This window comes from Giraffa tippelskirchi, chromosome 11 (assembly GCF_054371585.1).
Source record: "Giraffa tippelskirchi isolate mGirTip1 chromosome 11, T2T-mGirTip1v1.2.pri, whole genome shotgun sequence".
Classification (NCBI taxonomy): Eukaryota; Metazoa; Chordata; class Mammalia; order Artiodactyla; family Giraffidae; genus Giraffa; species Giraffa tippelskirchi.
In genome coordinates, this window is record NC_137285.1 from 127778449 (window position 1) to 127797411 (window position 18963).

Here is an 18963-nt window from a genome sequence, read left to right on the forward strand (position 1 = left end):
TAATTGCCCAAGGTATGTTTAAGGGTCAAGAATTTACCTCCCAATTAATCTCACCATCGGACGTTAAGTGGTGCTTCTAAATAACACAGTTCCAGGAGCCCTGGGCTGAGTCAGAAGGCTCAGGTGCCAGCTCCCTGAGGGTCCACGATTAACCCCTCCTCTCGACTGCCATCTCCCTGCTCAGAAAGTGAACAGGGTCAGGGCTTCCAGCTACTGGTCTGTGACAAGATGGGGAAAATAAGGATGTTTCCAACTTTGATTTATTTAAAACACGGTTCTTTGTTCTGAGGTTTTGCCTTTCCTACTTTTGGATATTAAAATTACCTTCGTTTTATAAAATGATTGTGATAGAGGGTTCCCTTTTCTCCACACCCTCTCCAGCATTTATTGCTTGTAGACTTTTGGATAGCAGCCATTCTGACTGGTGTGAAATGGTACCTCATTGTGGTTTTGATTGCATTTCTCTAATAATGAGTGATGTTGAGCATCTTTTCATGTGTTTGTTAGCCATCTATATGTCTTCTTTGGAGAAATGTCTGTTTAGTTCTTTGGCCCATTTTTTGATTGGGTCGTTTATTTTTCTGGAATTCAGCGGCAGGAGTTGCTTGTATATTTTTGAGATTAATTGTTTGTCTGTTGCTTCGTTTGCTATTATTTTCTCCCATTCTGAAGGCTGTCTTTTTCACCTTGCTTATAGTTTCCTTTGTTGTGCAAAAGCTTTTAATTTTAGTTAGGTCCCATTTGTTTATTTTTGCTTTTATTTCCAATATTCTGGGAGGTGGATCATGGAGGATCCTGCTGTAATTTATGTCAGAGAGTGTTTTGCCTATGTTTTCCTCTAGGAGTTTTATAGTTTCCGGTCTTACATTTAGATCTTTAATCCATTTTGAGTTTATTTTTGTGTATGGTGTTAGAAAGTGTTCTAATTTCATTCTTTTACAAGTGGTTGACCAGTTTTCCCAGCACCACTTGTTAAAGAGATTGTCTTTTCTCCATTGTATATTCTCTTACACTGTTGGTGGGAATGCAAACTAGTACAGCCACTATGGAGAACAGTGTGGAGATTCCTTAAAAAACTGGGAATAGAACTGCCATATGACCCAGCAATCCCACTGCTGGGCATACACACTGAGGAAACCAGAATTGAAAGAGACGCGTGTACCCCAATGTTCATCGCAGCACTGTTTACAATAGCCAGGACATGGAAGCAGCCTAGATGTCCATCAGCAGACGAATGGATAAGGAAGCTGTGGTACATATACACAATGGAATATTACTCAGCCATTAAAAAGAATACATTTGAATCAGTTCTATTGAGGTGGATGAAACTGGAGCCCATTATACAGAGTGAAGTAAGCCAGAAAGAAAAACACCAATACAGTATACTAATGCATATATATGGAATTTGAAAGATGGTAACCATAACCCTATATGCGAGACAGAATAAGAGACACAGATGCATAGAACAGTCTTATGGACTCTGAGGGAGAAGGTGAGGGTGGGACGTTCTGGGAGAATAGCATTGAAACATGTATATTATCATATGTGAAACAGAACACCATTCCAAGTTCGATGCATGAGACAAATGCTCAGGGCTGGGGCAATGGGATGACCCAGAGGGATGGGATGGGGAGGGAGGTGGGAGGGGGGTTCAGGAAGGGGAACACATGTAAACCCATGGCTGATTCATGTCAATGTATGGCAAAAACCACTACCATATTGTAAAGTAATTAGCCACCAACTAAAATAAATAAATTTATTAAAAAAAAATGATTGTGATATAGATAGTGGGCAGGTGCTGTGTATTTGGTGTGTTTTACATGTCCTTATTTGTCATCATAAGTTGATGACAATTAAGTTATAAGCTATTCAACTTAGTAAGTTAGCAACGTCCAGAATTTATTTTGAAGCTGTATTGGTCTGTGAGCTCTCAAAGTTGGGGAGCCACTGAATTAGAAACCTGCCCTTCTAAGAGAGAAGAACAGCAATGAGTGCCCCCTGGTGCACCATGTGGGTCCAGCCTTTGGCCCTGAATGGACAGCGTCTTAAGCCTGCAGCTAGGCTGGCATCTTTGGGGGGTTTACTGTGCTGGGCATTGTGCCAGGGGCTGTATAAGCCTTGGCTCATTTTTCTTCACAACAATCTTATAAGGAGGGTGCTATCATTTCCATTTAAAATGAAAACAACACAAAACAAAAAACTACCTTCATTGGTTTTATCTGATTACGAAAGTAATGCGTGCATGCTCACTCGCTCAGTTGTGTCCGACTCGTTGTGACCCCCATGGACTGCCAGTCTGCCAGGCTCCTCTGCCCATGGAATTTTCCAGGCAAGAATACTGGAGTGGGTTGCCATTTCCTCCTTCAGGGGATCTTTCTGTCCCAGGGATCAAAAGTAATACATGGCTGCTTAAATATTCAAACATATGGAAACATATCAAGAGAACATCAAAATCCCTATTCATTTCCTCCCCCAGAGAAACTCCCCAGATGTTTTTCCCATTTCCTGCTCTGCCGGTTTCCATTAGTGGAAGTTGTACCTGCTGCTGTGACTGTGGATCGGGCTCCGAGGTGAACTCACCTGCCCAGGCCACGCAGCTTGGTGAAGGGTGAGGGGGGCATGGAGCCTGTGCTTCCCATCAGAGTGGTCACCACTGACCATGGCCCCGTTTCTAGAGCAGGGTGTGCACTACCCTGTGGATTGGGGCCCTGGACTCTGGATTGGAGTCAGGCATGAATGTGCTTCACGTCCAATGGGCCTGTCTCCTCCAAAGCCAGACCCTCCCCAGAGCCCTGGACTCAGCCTTCCCCACCTGGTCCCACTCTGACCACCCCCGTCCTGGGTCATCCCTGGCAAGTGGGGGAGTAGGCATCTCACCTGCTGCTGGGACGGAGGGTGGGCTTTCCCTCTGAGACGATCTGTCTCCCTTCCTTGTACCTGACTCTGCTTAGGGATGAGATCTACTGCCAGATCAGCAAGCAGCTCACTCACAACCCCTCCAAGAGCAGCTATGCCCGGGGCTGGATCCTCGTGTCTCTCTGCGTGGGCTGCTTCGCCCCCTCTGAGAAATTCGTTAAGGTAGGGGAGGCTTTTGGCCTCCAGGGATGGGAAGGGGAACTGGGCCCGGTCTCTGGTGTCAAGGAGCAGAGCACGGAGAAGCATCTCAGAGGGCAGAGGGGCTTGACAGTGAGGTCCTCCCCAGGTCGTCTCCTCTCAGACCTCCCTGCCTCTGCAGGGCCCATCTTCCTGGCCCTCCTCCTAGGCACCCACTACTTCACTTCTGTCTCCCCTGGCTCCACTTGATTTATGCAGATGCTGAGTTTGACAGCAGTATCTCCTGGACCTTCCACATGCTGGTCCGAAGCACTTCAGTTCATCTTTTGTGACCCTGGGTGCCAGGCTCTGGGTGCTGGGGACACAGAGGCAGAGCAGCTGACAGCTGGATCAGTCCAGCTGGTCAGCACTATGAGGCGTGGAGGGGTGAGGGAGGTGGACCCTGGAGGAAGAAGAGCAGTTAAGCTGGGTGCAGGGCAGGGGTGGTGTGTGGGGTGAGGCCGGAGGCGTGGCTGAGACTAGAAAGGCCTGGATCATGGCAGCCTTTTTGCCAGCGTGAGGCACATGGACTTGATCTAGAGGGCAATGGGGAGCCCTGGGAAGCTGAGGAGGGGTGTGGATGGAGGTGTCCCTAGGAGCAGGTTGTGGGTGGAGGAACCAGAGGCAGGAGACTTGGGAAAGTTGCTCTGATGGTCCAGGTGTTACTGACCTGGGTCCATGCACCTTTTAATCAATAGAAGTTGATAAGAGGCCAGACATGAAATTCAGGCAAGGCTTTACTGAGGCTGGTGCTGTGGTACAAGGGAGCGAGAATAAGAAATGGGTGCCCCTGCTTGCTCCCTGGCTCCTTAAATGAGGTGAGGGTGGGGACAGATTGGTGGGTCAGATCAGAGGTTGTCTGCCCACCCCCTTGGTGGTGGTGCTGTGTGCGGGGCTCATGGAAAAGTCCCTGCCTCTGCTCCCAGCAGCTCAGAAATGGCAGTTGGTTTGTGGCCTTTTTGTATCTTATGGTTCATAATTGTTCCCACTGCACCTGTGCAGTTATTTTCAGTCCCTTTTTGTTTCTTTGTATTTTGTTGCTCAAGGAGATATTTGTCAAGGTGCAGGCACTCCGGTTAAGGGTGCCAGGTGCCAGCCTATCAGACTGTCTCACAGGTGGGGAGGCCGAGGGAGGCTGGAGTGGGGTCTGCTGAGTTGGTCCTCTGTCCTTAGTACCTGCGGAACTTCATCCATGGGGGACCCCCTGGCTATGCCCCATACTGTGAGGAGCGACTCAGGAGGACCTTTGTCAATGGGACACGGACACAGCCACCCAGCTGGCTGGAGCTGCAGGTGTGACCCCCGGGCGTGTGTGCTTGTGTGTGTGTGTGTGTGTGTGCTTGTGTCACCAGTACACTCCAGTGCCCTAGAAACGTTCCCTGCTTTGGGATTCTGTGGTCTTTCAAGCACGCACCCTCAAGTTTTGGAGTCTCAAGCCCCTAGAACAGGAAAGCCCCCAGTGGGCAATGACTCCATCTGCTGGCTTTATAGTCAATGTGACTTGGGGGGACGGGGTGGAGGTGTGTTCCTCTGTGTCTCAATGGCTTCATCTGCAGCATGGCAATGAAAATGTCACTTCACAGGGTCTTGTGATGGTTACATGACAGGAGGACAGGCGTCCCTGGCACGTGGCAAAGCCTGACAACCCGGCAAGCCCTAGTGCCCCAGCTCAGGGACCCTGCAGGTCCTCTCAGGGTGGGGAGCCCAGCAGGGCTTCCTGGACACCTGTGACCAGGGACAGGCAATGTGCCGTGGGACGTTTAGGTCTGAGGGCTCCATCTCCAGAGGAAGCCGGGAACCCAGAGGGAGTGAGATGTTCTGAAGTGAAAGGATTCCCGCAAACCCTCTTGGATCACTTTCAGGCCACCAAGTCCAAGAAGCCCATCATGTTGCCTGTGACATTCATGGACGGGACCACCAAGACGCTGCTGACGGACTCGGCAACCACGGCCAAAGAGCTCTGCAATGCACTGGCCGACAAGATCTCGCTCAAGGACCGCTTCGGGTTCTCCCTCTACATCGCCCTGTTTGACAAGGTGAGGGCAGCCCTGAAGCCCCTCCTCCCGGCACCCCCAGGGCCACCCACCAGCTCCCACCCAGTGCCGCCACCTACCGGCTCGGGTCCCTTGCACGGTTGCTGACCTTCCAGGGCCTCAGTTACCTCCTCCGTAAACCAGTGGGAACCCTGGCCCTGCCCCAGCTCCTTAGGATCATGGAGGGACCCTAAGCACCTAAAGAGAAACCCAACCATACAATGGAGGTTGAAGCCCAGGGCTTGCTGCACGCATATGTGCCCAGGGGGATTCAACCTTCTGCTGATGACAGAGAAAAACATGGTGGAGAGAGAGCTGCTGGCTCTGAGACTCAGTTTTCCTGTTTGCAAATGGACTTATGATTCCTTATCAGGAACGGTAGTTTCTTTGCATTTGTTTCGGACCACCTAGACCTAGTGCTTCCCGGGGCACATATGGGCCTGGAGCCTTTCTCTGCTGAGCTGGGCCTTGTTGTTGTTGGTTCGTCACTAAGTCGTGACTGACTCTGTGTGACCCCGTGGACTATGACCTGCCAGGCTCCTCTGTCCATGGGATTTGCCAAGGCAAGAATACTAGAGTGGGTTGCCATTTCCTTTTCTGGGGAATCTGCCATTTTTTCTCCAGGGGGTCTTCCTGACCCAGGGATCGAAAATGCATCTCTTATGTCTCCTGCATTGGCAGGTGGATTCTTTACCACTGAGCTACCAGAGCAGCTGAGCTGGGCCTGGATGTGGGTGACTTTTGCCTGCACACCCAGGATCACCACAGACCGCAGAGATGCCCCCCACCCCCCATCCTAGCAGGTCCAGTGATAGCAACATGTTTTCTGATGCCATTTCTCTCACCAACAGACACCTTCTGCGTTTTCAGTGACTATGTGTCCATCAGAGTTTCACAAAAAGCTTCCACTAGGAAATAGGAATCCCCCGGTGGCTGTGCCAGCTCAGCACCTGTGGTGGGATCCAGGGGTTCCCCCTTATCCCGCTGGTCTGCCTCCTGGGTGACCTGGGTAGGCCCCTCCTTGCCCTGAGCCTTGGTTTTCCATCTGAACCAGAATAGCTGGCACAGTTGATGGCTCCTTGCAGTCCTTCCCTGCCTGTTCACCCTTCTGCTGGGTGACCTCTAACCCTGTGCCTGCAGGTGTCTTCCCTGGGCAGTGGCAGCGACCACGTTATGGACGCTATCTCCCAGTGTGAGCAGTATGCCAAGGAGCAGGGCGCCCAGGAGCGCAATGCCCCCTGGAGGCTCTTCTTCCGCAAGGAGGTCTTCACGCCCTGGCACAACCCCTCAGAAGACAATGTGGCCACTAACCTCATCTACCAGCAGGTGGTGCGAGGGGTCAAGTTTGGGGAGTACAGGTGTGAGAAGGTGAGTGAGGGCTAATTTTCTGGCTGAGCTTGCTTGGTTCTTAGTTGCCTGTTTGCTGAATTTGGCTGACTCACCTGACTTACCATCAGTGAATGGGAGGGTTAGCCACATGGAGGCAGGGTGTCATCTAGGCTCCTCTTAGATTTAACACCAACCCCGTAGGCTGGGAAAGATTGAAGGCAGGAGGAGAAGGGGGCGACAGAGGATGAGATGGTTAGATGGCATCACTGATTCAATGGACATGAGTGTGAGCGAACTCTGGGAGATAGTGACGGACAGAGAAGCCTGGCAGGCTACAGTCCACGGGTCAGACATGACTGAAGTGACTGAGCATGGCACAGAGGAGCGAGGGCTTTGAAGAATAGCCTGAATTCTGCCTGTGAGAGGTGTTCCTTCCCTGCTGAGGTGAATGCATGGCTACCCACTCTAGTAGCCCACCATGGAAGCCCAAGAATATGTCATGCATATATATATATACACACACACAAAAGAATATTGCTGTTGTTTAGTTGCTGAGTTGTGTCCGACTCTTTTGCAACCCCGTGGACTGTAGCCTACCAGGATCCTCTGTCCATGGGATTTCCCAGGCAAGAATACTCGAGTGGACTGCCGTTTCTTTCTCCAGGGGATCTTCCCAAACCAGGGATCGAACCCAACATTTAGGTTGCTTCCATGTCTTGGCTTGGAGAAGGAAATGGCAACCCATTCCAGTACTGTTGCCTGGAAAATCCCATGAATGGAGGAGCATGGTAGGCTACAGTCCCTGCAAAGATTCAGATACGACTGAGTGACTTCACTTTCACTTTTCATTTTCTTTCATGTCTTGGCTATTATAAACAGTGCTGCAGTGAACACTGGGGCACATATATCTCTTCAAAGTATGGTTTTCTCTGGATATATGCCCAGGAGTGAGATTGCTGGATCACATGGTAGTTCTATTTTTAGTTTTTAAAGGACCTGTCCTACTGTTTCCATAGTGTGTTGTGCTTAGCTGTTCAATGGCTATGCCAAATTTACATTCCCATCAGCAGTGTAGAAGGGTTCTCTTTTCTCCACATCCTCGCCAGCATATTTACTATTTGTCAACTTTTTGAATATGGCCTTTCTGACTGGGTGTGAGGTAATACTTCACTGTAGTTTTGATTTGCATTTCTCTGATAAATAGTGATGTTGAGCATCTTTCATGTGCTTTTTGACCATCTGTATGTCTTCTTTGGAGAACTATTTAGATTGTCTGCCCATTTTTTGATTAGATTGTTTGTTTGCTATTGAGCTGCATGAGTTGTTTGTACGTATGGAAGATTAATTACTTGTTGGTTGCATTGTTTGCAAATATTTTCTCCCATTCTCTGTTATCTTTTTGTTTTGTTGGTGATTTCCTTTGCTGTGCAAAAGCATTTGAGTTTCCTGCGTGTTTATTTTTGTTTTTATTTTCACTACTTTAGGAGATGGATTGGAAAAGATATTGCTGCAATTTCTGTCACAGAATGTTCTGCCTATCTTTTCCTCCAAGAGTTTTATAGTATCCAGTCTTACATTTAGGTCTTTAATCCATTTTGAGCTTATATTTGTATATGGTATTAGAGAATATTCTAATTTCATTCTTTTACATGGAGCTGTCCAGGTTTCCCAACACCATTTATTTGAGAGACTATCTTTTCTCTATTGTATAATCTTGCGTCACTTGTCATACATTAGTTGACCATAGGTTCCTGGGTTTATTTCTGGACTTTCTATCATGTTCCATTGATCTATATTTTTACTTCTGTGCCAGTACCATACATTTTGACTGTAGCTTTGTAGTAAATAGTCTGAAGTCAGGGAGCCTGATTCTTCCAGCTCTGTTTTCTTTTTTTTCTCAAGATTGCTTTGGCTATTTGGATTCTTTTGTGTCTCTATACAGATTTTAAAGGTTTTAATTTTAATTCTGTGAAAAATGCCATTGGTACTTTGAGAGGGATTGCATTGAATCCATAGATTGCCTTGGATAGTATAGACATTTTGACAATATTGATTCTTCGAATCTAAGAACTTGGTGTATCTTTCCACCTGTTTATGTCACCTTCAGTTTCTTTCATCAACATCTTACAGTTTTCAAAGTACAGGTTTTTTTCCTCATTATGTAGGTCTATTCCTAGGTATTTTATTGTTTTTGATGTTATGGTAAATGGGATTGTTTCCTTAATTTCTCTTTCTGATCTTTTGTTGTTAGTGTATAGAAATGCAAGGTATTTCTGCACATTAATTTTGTAGCCTGCAACTTTACCAAGTTCACTGATGAGCTCTAGTAGGTTTCTGGTAGCATCTTTAGGATTTTCCATGTACAGTAGGTCCCCTACATTTGAACGAGTTCTGTTCTGAGAGTGCATTCATGAGTCTAATTTGTTTATGTCTGATAGTTATCCTAGGTATCCAGCTAACACAATCAGCTATATAGTACTGTCCTATAATAGTCTTATAATATTTTCACACAAATAATACATAAAAGACAACAAAATAAAACATTTCTAATCTTGCATGTAGTACCTTAACAGTACAGTGTAACAGCTGGCATAGAGAGGCTGGCATCGAGTAAACAGGCAAGAAGGTTATTGACTGGAGGGGGAGGAGGTGGGAGATGGTAGAGCTGGAGGATTACCAGCACTAGGAATGGAGGGCAAGCTGCAATCTCACTCACGTCTGACACTGACGGCACAGCTTCTGGCTCCTTGCTGGATTCAATTCTATCTACCCTCTTCAAAAAATGATCCAGTGATGTCTGGGTAGAAGCTCTTTTTTTCTCATCATATTGACACAGTGGCCCTGGATTGCATTCTAAACAGCAGCTGCAAGCTTTGTGCACTATTCTGTGCTTAGGTTCTGTGCCTCAAAACTGATCGTGCCTCCTCAAATACAGAAGACCTTGCCATTCCCTGTGTCGTGAATCTGTTTGGTTACTTCTTCCTCTTGTCTCTCTTTGTCCTTTGTCTGGGCCTCCAGTTCCATCAGGTCTTCATTAGTAAACTCCTTGTGTTGCATAGCAAGGAGTTCAATGAAGTCATCCTCTTGCGGATATAGCTTGAAATAAAGATAATGTACTACTGTACTCTATACAGTGCTGTGCAGTAAAGTCCACAAAAGCACAACCCCTTGTAGAGGGTGCACACACATGACCGTGTATGCCAGATACAGGAACTGACTTATGTGCCTGGACACGCAAACACACGTTTACACCTTCGAAAGTTCACAACCTGAAGGTTCGTAGGTAGGGGACTTACTGTATAGTGTCATACCATATGCCGACAGTGACTATTTTACTTCTTTTTCAATTTGGATTCCTTTTATTTATGTTTCTTCTCTGATTGACATGGTGACAACTTCCAAAACTACATTGAATAAAAGTGGCAAGAGTGGACATCCTTCTCTTGTTCTTGGTCTTAGAGGAAATACTTTCAGTTTTTCACCATGGTGAAGGATGTTAGCTGTGGTTTTGTCATATATGGCCTTTGTTGAGTTAGTTTCCCTCTATGCCCACTTTCTGGAGAGTTTTTATCACATATGGCTGTTGAATTCTGTCAAAAGCTTTTCCTACTTGTATGAGGTTGATCATATTGTTTTTATTCTTCAGTTTTCTGCATGTATTAGGTTGATCATATTGATTTGCCAATATTGAAGAATTTTTGGATCCCTGGGGTAAATCTCACTTGATCATGGTGTATGATCCTTTTACTGTAGTGTTGAATTTGGTTTGCTTGTATTTTGTTGAGGGTTTTTGTGTCTATGTTCATCAGTGATTTTCTTTTTTTTTTTTTTGGTGATATCTTTGTCTGATTTTGGTATCAGGGTGATGGTGGCCTCATAGAATGGGTCTGGGAGTGTTCTTTCCTCTGCATTTTTTGAAATAATTTCAGAAAGATAGGTGTTAATCCTTCTCTAAATGTTTGATAGAATTAGTCTGTGAAGGCATCTGGTCCTGGAGTTTTTGTTTGTTTGAAGATTTTAAATCACAGTTTCAATGTCAGTACTTGTGATTGGTCTGTTTGTATTTTCTATTTCTTCCAGGTTCAGTTCTGGAAGATTGTTCATCTCTAAGAATTTGTCCATTTCCTCTAGATTGTCCATTTTATTGGCGTATAGTTGCTTGTAGTAGTCTCAAAATCCTTTGTACTTCTGTGGTATTGTAATTTCTCCTTTTTCATTTCTAATTTTATTGATTTGCCCTCTTTCCCATTTTTTCTTGATGAGTCTGGCTAAAGGTTTTTCAATTTTGTTTATCTTTTCAAAGAACCTTCTTTTTGTTTCATTGATCTTTTGTATTATTTTTTAATCTCAATTTCATTTATTTCTGCTCTGATCTTTATGATTTCTTTCCTCCTGCTATCTTTAAAAAAAATTTTTTTTTATACCAAAAACATTTTGTATTGGGGTATAGTCAATTAACAATGTTGTGATAGTTTCAGGTGAACAGAGAAGGAACTCAGTCATACATATGCATGTATCCATTCTCCTACAAACCCCCCTCCCATTCAGACTGGCAGAGTTTCATGTGCTATACAATAGGTTTTTGTTGGGTATCCATTTAAAATATAACAGTGTGTACATGATCTTCCCAAAGTCCTTAACTACTCCTTCCCCCTGGCAACCATGAGTTAGTTTTCTGTGAGTCTCTTTCTGTTTTGTAAGTAAGTTCATTTGTATAATTTCTTTTTAGATTCCACATATAAGGACTGTAATATGATATTTCTCCTTCTCTGTCTGACTTACTTCACTCAATATGGCACTCTCTAGGTCCATCCATGTTGCTACAAATGGCCTTATTTCATTCTTTTCAATGGCTGAGTAATATTCCATTGTATATGTAGACCACATTTTCTTTATCCACTCCTCTGTTGATGGACATTTAGATTGTTTCCCTGTCTTGGCCATTGTAAACAGTGCCACACTGAACATGGGGATGCATGTATCTTTTAGGACCATGTTTTTCTCTGGATATATGCCCAGAAGTGGGATCACAGGGTCATATGATAGTTCTAGTTTTAGTTTTTTAAGGAACCTCCATACTCTTCTCCATAGTGGCTGTACCAGTTTACATTCCCACCAACAGTGAAGGAGGGTTCCCTTCTCTCCACACCCTCTCTAGCATTTGTGTGTGGATTTTTTGATGATAGCCATTCTGACCAGTGTGAGGTAATATCTCATTGTAGTTTTGATTTGTGTTTCTCTAATAACTAGCAGTTTTGAATATCTTTTCATGTGTCTGTTGGCCATCTGTATATCCTCTTTCGAGAAATGTCTATTCAGGTGTTCTGCCTATTTTTTAGTGGGTTGTTTGTTTTGATGCTATTAAGTGTCATAGGCTGTTGATAAATTTTGGAGACTAATCACTTATCAGTCACATCATTTGCGAATTTTTTTCTCCCAATCTGTGGGTTGTCTTTTTGTTTTGTTTATTGTTTCCTTTGCTGTGCAAGAGCTTTTGAGTTCAAGTAGATTCCATTTGTTTATTTTTGCTTTTATTTCCATTATTCTGGGAGATGGGTTAAAAAAGATGTTGCTGTGATTTATGTCAGAGAGTGCTCTGCAAATGTTTTTCTTGAAGAGTTATACTGTCTGTTCTAAGATTTAAGTCTTAATCCATTTTGAGCTTAGTTTTGTGTATGGAGTTAAGGAATGATCTAATTTCATTTTTTACATATGGCTGTCCAGTTTTCCCAGCACCATTTGTTGAAAAGTGTCTTTTCAACATTGTGTAGTCTTGCCTCCTTTGTCATAGATCAATTGACTGTAGGTGCATGGGCTTATTTCTGGATTTTCTCTCCTGTTCCATTGATCTATATTTCTATTTTTGTGCCAGTACCATGCTATTTTTATGACTGTAGCTTTGTAGTAAGTCTGAAGTCAGGAAGCCTGATTCCTCCAGCTCCATTTTTCTTTTTCAACATTGCTTTGGCTATTCAGAGTCTTTTGTGTCTCCATACAAATTTTGAGATATTTTTTGTTCTAGTTCTGTGAAAAATGCCATCGATAATTTGATAGGGATTGCCTTGGGTAGTATAGTCATTTTGACAATATTTATTCTTTCAACACACGAGCATGGTGTATTTTTCCATCTGTTTATGTCTTCTTTGATTTCTTTCATCAGCATCTTATAGTTTTCAGAGTACAGGTCTTTTGACCCCTGAGGTAGGTTTATCCTTAGGTGTTTTATTCTTTTTGATGCAATGGTAAATGGAATTGCTTTTAGAATTTTTCTTTCTGATCTTTTGTTGTTAGTGTATAGAAATGCAACAGACTTCTGTGTGTTAATTTTGTGACCTGCAACTTTATCAGGTTCATTGATGAGTTCTAGCAGTTTTCTGGTTGCACCTGTAGGCTCTTCTATGTAGAATATTGTGTCATCTGCAAACAGTGACAGTTTAACTTCTTTTCCAGTTCAGACTTCCTTTACTACTTTTTCTTCTCTGATTGCTGTAGCTAGGACTTCCAAAACTATGCTGAATAAAAGTGGTGAGGGTGGACATCCTTGTCTTGTTCCTGATCTTAGAGGCAATGCTTTCATTTTTTTGGCATTGAGTATGATGCTAACTGTAGGTTTGTCATATGTGGCCTTTATTATGTTGAGGAATGTACCCTCTATGCCCACTTCCTGGAGAGTTTTTAATCATAAGTGGGTGCTGAATTTTGTCGAAAACCTTTTCTGCATCTATTGAGATGATCATATGGTTTTTATTCTTTAATCTGTTGATATGGTGTATCACATGGATTTGTGAATATTGAAAAATCCTTGCATCCCTGGGATGAATCCTACTTGATCATGGTATATGATCTTTTTAATGTATTGTTGGATATGGATTGCTAGTATTTTGCTGAGGACTTTTGCATATATGTTCATCAGTGATATTGGACTGTAATTTTCTTTTTTGCGATATCTTTGCTTGGTTTTGGTATCAGGGTGGTGGTGGCCTCATAAAATGAGCTGGGGAGTTTTCCTTCCTCTGCAACTTTTTGGAACAAGTTTCAGAAGGATAGGTTTGAACTCTTCTCTAAATGTTTGATAAAATTCTCCTTTGAAGCCATTAGGTCCTGGACTTCTGTTTGTTGGGAGGTTTTTAATCACGGTTTCAATTTCAGTGCTTGTAATTGGCCTGTTCATATTTTCTATTTCTTCCTGGTTCAGTCTAGGGAGACCGTATCTTTCTAAGGATTTGTCCGTTTCTTCCAGGTTGTCCCTTTTATTGCCATATAGTTGTTCATAGTAGTCTCTTATGATTCTTGGCATTTCTGTGGAGTCAGTTGTAACTTCTCCTTTTTCATATATAATTTTACTGATTTGCATCTTCTCTCTTTTTTTCTTTATGAGTCTGGCTAAAGGTTTATCAGTCTTTTCGAAGAACCAGCTTTTAGTTTCGTTGATCTTTGGGATTATTTTCTTTGTCTCTATTTCATTTATTTCTACTCTGATCTTTATGATTTTCTTCCTTCTACTAACTTTGGGCTCTGTTTGTTTCTCTAGTTGCTTTGGGTGTAATGTTAGATTGTTTATTTGAGATTTTTCTTCTTATGTGATATAAGATTGTATTGTATGAACTTCCCTCTTAGAACAGTTTTGCTGCATTCCATAGGTTTTGGATTATCATGTTTTTGTTTTCATTTGTCTCTAGGAATTTTTTGATTTCCTCTTTGATTTCTCCATTGGTTATTTAGTAGCATATTGTTTATCCTCCATGTGTTTGTGCTTTTTTTTTTAATAATTTTTTTTCTTGTTTCTGATTTCTAATTTCATAGCATTATGGTCAGAAAAGATGCTTGATGTGATTTCACTTTTCTTTTATTTATTAAGGCTAGCTTTATGGCCCAGCATGTGATCCACCCTGGAGAATGTTCTGTGTACATTTGAAACGAATGTGCATTTGCTGCTTTTGGGTGAAATGCTTTATAAATATCAGTTAAGTCCACCTGCTCTAATGTGTCATTTAAGACCTGTGTTTCTTTATTGATTTCCTGTCTGGATGATCTGTCCATTGATGTAAACGGGGTGTTAAATTCCTCCACTATTATTGTGTTACTGTCAATATGTTCTTTTATGGCTGTTAGCATTTGCCTTATATATTGAGATGCCCCTATGTTGGGTGCATATATATTTATAGTAGTTTCTTCCTGGATTGATTCCTTGATCATTATGTAGTGTCTTCCTTTGTCTTTTATAACAGTCTTTATTTTAAAGCCTATTTTGCCTAACAGGAATGTTACTACTCCAGCTTTCTTTTGATGTCTATTTGCATGGAATGTGTTTTTCCATCCCCTCACTTTCAGTCTCTGTATGTCCCTACATCTGAAGTGGGTTTCTCATGGACAGAATATACATGGGTCTTGGTTTTGTATCCATTCAGCTAGTGTATGTCTTTTGGTTGTAGCATTTCATTCATTTTCATTTAAGGTAATTACCAATATGTATGCTCTTACTGGGGCTTCCCGGGTGGCGATAGTGGTAAAGAACCTGCCTGCCAGTGCAGGAGATATAAGAGACACTGGTTCAGTCTCTGGGTTGAGAAGATACCCTGGAGGAGAGCATGGCAACCCACTCCAGTATTCTTGCCTGAAGAATCCCATGGGCAGAGGAGCTTGGCAGGCTACAGCCCATAGTGTTGCAAAGAGTTGGACACAACTGAAGTGACTTAGCACTCACTTATACATGTTCTTACTGACATTTTGTTAATTGTTTTGCGATTGTTTTTGTAGTTCTTGCTTCTTCTCATCCTCTTTTGTTCTCTCCTCTTGTGATTTGTGGACAAGGCAATGGCACCCCACTCTAGTACTCTTGCCTGGAAACTCCCATGGACGGAGGAGCCTGGTAGGCTGCAGTCCATGAGGTCATGAAGAATCGGACACGACTGAGCAACTTCACTTTCACTTTTCACTTTCATGCATTGGAGAAGGAAATGGCAACCCACTCCATTGTTCTTGCCTGGAGAATCCCAGGGATGGGGGAGCCTGGTGGGCTGCCATCTATGGGGTCGCACAGAGTCGGACACGACTGAAGTGACTTAGCAGCAGCAGCAGCTTGTGATTTGATGACTCTATTTAGTGTCATGTTTGGATTCCTTTTTCTTTTTTATGTGTGTATCTATTGTAGATTTTTGGTTTGTGGTTACCATGAAGTTTCAATATAGCAGCCTACATGTATCCAAGATTGTTTTAAGTTGCTGGTTGCTTAATTTCAAATGCATTTCTAATATCCTGCACTTGTATCCTCTTCTTACAATTACTGGGTTTGACACCATCTTTGTGTGTAAATGATTTCCTTTCCTATGTTTGCTTTTATCAGTGAGCTTTCCCATTCATTACTTTCTTGTTTATAGTTGTAGACTTTTCTGTCTGGAGAAGTTTCTTTAGCATTTGTTGCAAAGTTAGTCTGGTGGTGCTGAATTCTCCTAGCTTCTACTTGTCTGTAAAGCTTTTGATTTCTCCATTGAATCTGAATAAGAGTCTTGCTGGGTATTCTTGTTTGTAGGTTTTTCCATTTCATCACTTTAAATATATTGTGCCACTCCCTTCTGGCCTACAGAGTTTCTGCTGAAAAATCAGCTGATAACATTATGGATATTCCTTTGTATGTTATTTGCTGCTTTTCTCTTGTTGCTTTTAATATTTTCTTTTTGTCTTCAACTTTTGTCAGTATATTAATATGTATCAGCATGTTCTTCCCTGAATTTATTCTGTATGGGACTTTTTGCTTCCTGGACTTGGGTGGCTGTTCCCTTTCCTGTATTTGGGAAGTTTCCACCTGTTAGCTCTTCAAATATATTCTCAGCCCTTTCTCTCCCTCTTCTTCTGGGACCCCTATAACGTGAATGTTAGTGTGTTTAATGTTGTCTTAGAGGTCTCTTAAACTGTCCTCATTTCATTTTTTTTTCTGTATTCTTTCTGTTCTATGGCAGTGATTTTCACCTTTACGTCTTCTGGCTCATTTATCCTTTCTTCTGCTTCATTCTATTTTTCCTCCTAGTGTATTTTTCATTTCAGTTATTGTTCATCTCTATTTTTCTTTAAATTTTCTAGCTCTTTGTTAAAAATTTATTTTATATTCTCAATCTGTGTCTTCATTCTTTTTCTAAGATCTTTGATCATCTTTACCATTATTACTCTGAATTCTTTTTCAGGTAGGTTGTCTGTCTCCCCTTCACTTAGTTCTGCATTTTATCTTGTTCCTTCATCTGGAACATATTCTTCTGCTGTCTCAACTTGTCTTTCTGTATTTGTCTTTCTGTGTTTGCAGTCGCACAGGCGGCAGGATTATAGTTCCTCTTGCTTTTGGGGTCTGCCCTCTGGTGGACGGGGCTAGTCTAAGAGGCTTGTGCAGGCTTCCTGGTGTGAAGGACTGGTGCCTGCTCACTGGTGGCTAGAGCTGGATCTTGTCCCTCTGGTGGGCAAGGCTGTGTCAAGGGGTGTATTTAAGAGATGGCCGTGGGCTCAGGAAGACTTTAAGCTGCTCTCTGCTGATGGGGTGGGGCTGTGTTCCTGCCCTTTTGGTTGTCCGGCCTGGTATATCACAGCATTGGTGCCTGCAGCTGTTGAGTGGGGCCACATCTTAATGTCAAAATGGTGGCCTCCGGACAACTCTATGCCAAAGAATACCCGGTCCCTCCCCCACAAGTGTACTTGTCCTCACGGTGAGCCATAGTTGTCCCCCCTACCTCCCCAGGAGACCCTCCAGGACCTGCAGGCTCCTGTGGAGCTGCTGCTTTGCCCTGGGTCCAAGTGCATATGAAACCTTGTTTGCACCCTCTGAGACTGGAGTCTCTGTTTCTCCCAGGCCTGTAAAATTCCTGCAATTAAGCCCAGGTGGCCTTCAAAGCCAAATGCTCTGGGGGCTCCTCCTCCCTTGGTCAGACCCCCACACTGGGGAGCCTAACATGAGACTCAGAACTCTCACTCCTGTGGAAAAGCTTCTGCAATGTAATTATTTTCCAGTTTGTGGTTGCCCCCCCAGGATATATGGGATTTGATTTTATGGGGAATGCATCCTTCCTACTGTCTCATTGTGGCTTCTTCTTTGTCTTTGGAAGTAGAGTATCTTTTCTGGTAGGTTCCAGTCCTTTTTTGTTGATGATTTTCCAGCAGTTAGTTGTGGTTTTGGTATTTTCATGAGAGAAGGTGAGCTCAGGTCCTTTCACTCTACCATCTTATTCTGTGCATCTTGCTGTATTGTTCTGAATTACTCTAGAAACTTCTCTAAAGGAGTAAGAGATGCACTCATTTAGACCAGAGTTTGCAAACATGTATCCTTTTGTCTCTGAGGACAGGATTGACGTGGGTGCTTTGTTTTTGATGGTTTTATGACATTTATGGTTCTGCTGGTGATTAGATGGGAGGAATGAGGATGGAAATGAAGGGAAGTGTTGGCAGCAGAGGTGGCAATGGTGGAGGTAGTGATGGTGCAGCTGATGGTAAGGGTAGTGATGATGATGATGGTGAAGATGGTGGTGGGGATAATAATGGTGGTTTGGATGTTGGCGAACTGATATTCAAGCAGAATATATTAGTATAGCCTTATCAGTTGCTAAAATTTTGAAATACTTTGAGCTAGTTGGAAAACTACTGTCTTCAAGGTGTTCAAGAGTCTTTCTCTATCGCTCCTGCTTCCAGAGCCCAAGGGAGCCCCAGGCAGGCATCTCTGGGGCTGCCATGCACCAGGCTTAGGCAGAAAAGGGGCAAATGCTTAGTGCCCACCTGGCACTCCACAGCCTCTGCAGTATAGCCCAGGGGTTGCTCAGTACCTTGACTATCCCCAGGTAGTGTCGTGGTGGTGATGGAGGTAGTCACGGTGATACATCCACCCACCTCTGACAGTCTCGAACCCAGGCCTCCTATTCTTCAGGGCCAGGCCCTTCTCACCGAATGTAGTGGCTGACCCAGTACAGATGGGCTGGCTGGTGCCTCTGGGTCAGCTCATGCACCCTTGGGCATAGTCCACCTCTGTGCTGGTGCTGAGGTGGGGACCCAGGAGCAGGCAAGTGGGACCCTGCCCTTGGGCTGGTCATGGTTCCACCAAGCAGACGGGAGCTCCTGGTGAGTCGGGGAGAGCAGAGAGTCCCAAAGGCTGCAGTCTGAAAGTATAGGAGGCTTGGTGGCCTGGAACAGCTTCCCAGAGCTTGTTTTGATGAGCTCTCCCCCTACCTAGGAGGATGACCTGGCTGAACTGGCCTCCCAGCAGTACTTCGTGGACTATGGCTCCGAGATGATCCTGGAGCGCCTGCTGAACCTCGTGCCCACCTACATCCCTGACCGTGAGATCACGCCCCTGAGGACGCTGGAGAAGTGGGCCCAGCTGGCCATCGCGGCCCACAAGAAGGTCAGAGGGCTGGGGTTTCGAAGGGAGGGCTTTATGGTGACCTGGATGAGGAGTAGGGACTTAGAGAAATCAAAGGGGTCACGGCTCTTACCTGACATCTGTCTGTCCATGGGACTCGGGGGACAGGACGGCACCTTG

At 43.9% G+C, this 18963-nt stretch overlaps 1 protein-coding gene across 5 annotated transcripts in view; it reads left to right on the forward strand.

Annotated features, from left to right (window-relative positions):
- Positions 1-18963, forward strand: part of MYO7A (myosin VIIA) — a 98518-nt gene that overhangs the window by 56393 nt on the left and 23162 nt on the right. For all 5 annotated transcript variants that reach the window (XR_014069158.1, XM_081543180.1, XM_081543181.1 and 2 more), the window contains 5 exons: positions 2952-3078; positions 4267-4386; positions 4956-5129; positions 6267-6494; positions 18655-18825. Coding sequence is in view for 4 of the 5 variants with exons in the window: in XM_081543180.1 (XP_081399306.1) it covers positions 2952-3078; positions 4267-4386; positions 4956-5129; positions 6267-6494; positions 18655-18825 (820 nt within the window). In the remaining variant the exon portion in view is untranslated. The remainder of the gene's footprint in view (positions 1-2951; positions 3079-4266; positions 4387-4955; positions 5130-6266; positions 6495-18654; positions 18826-18963) is intronic.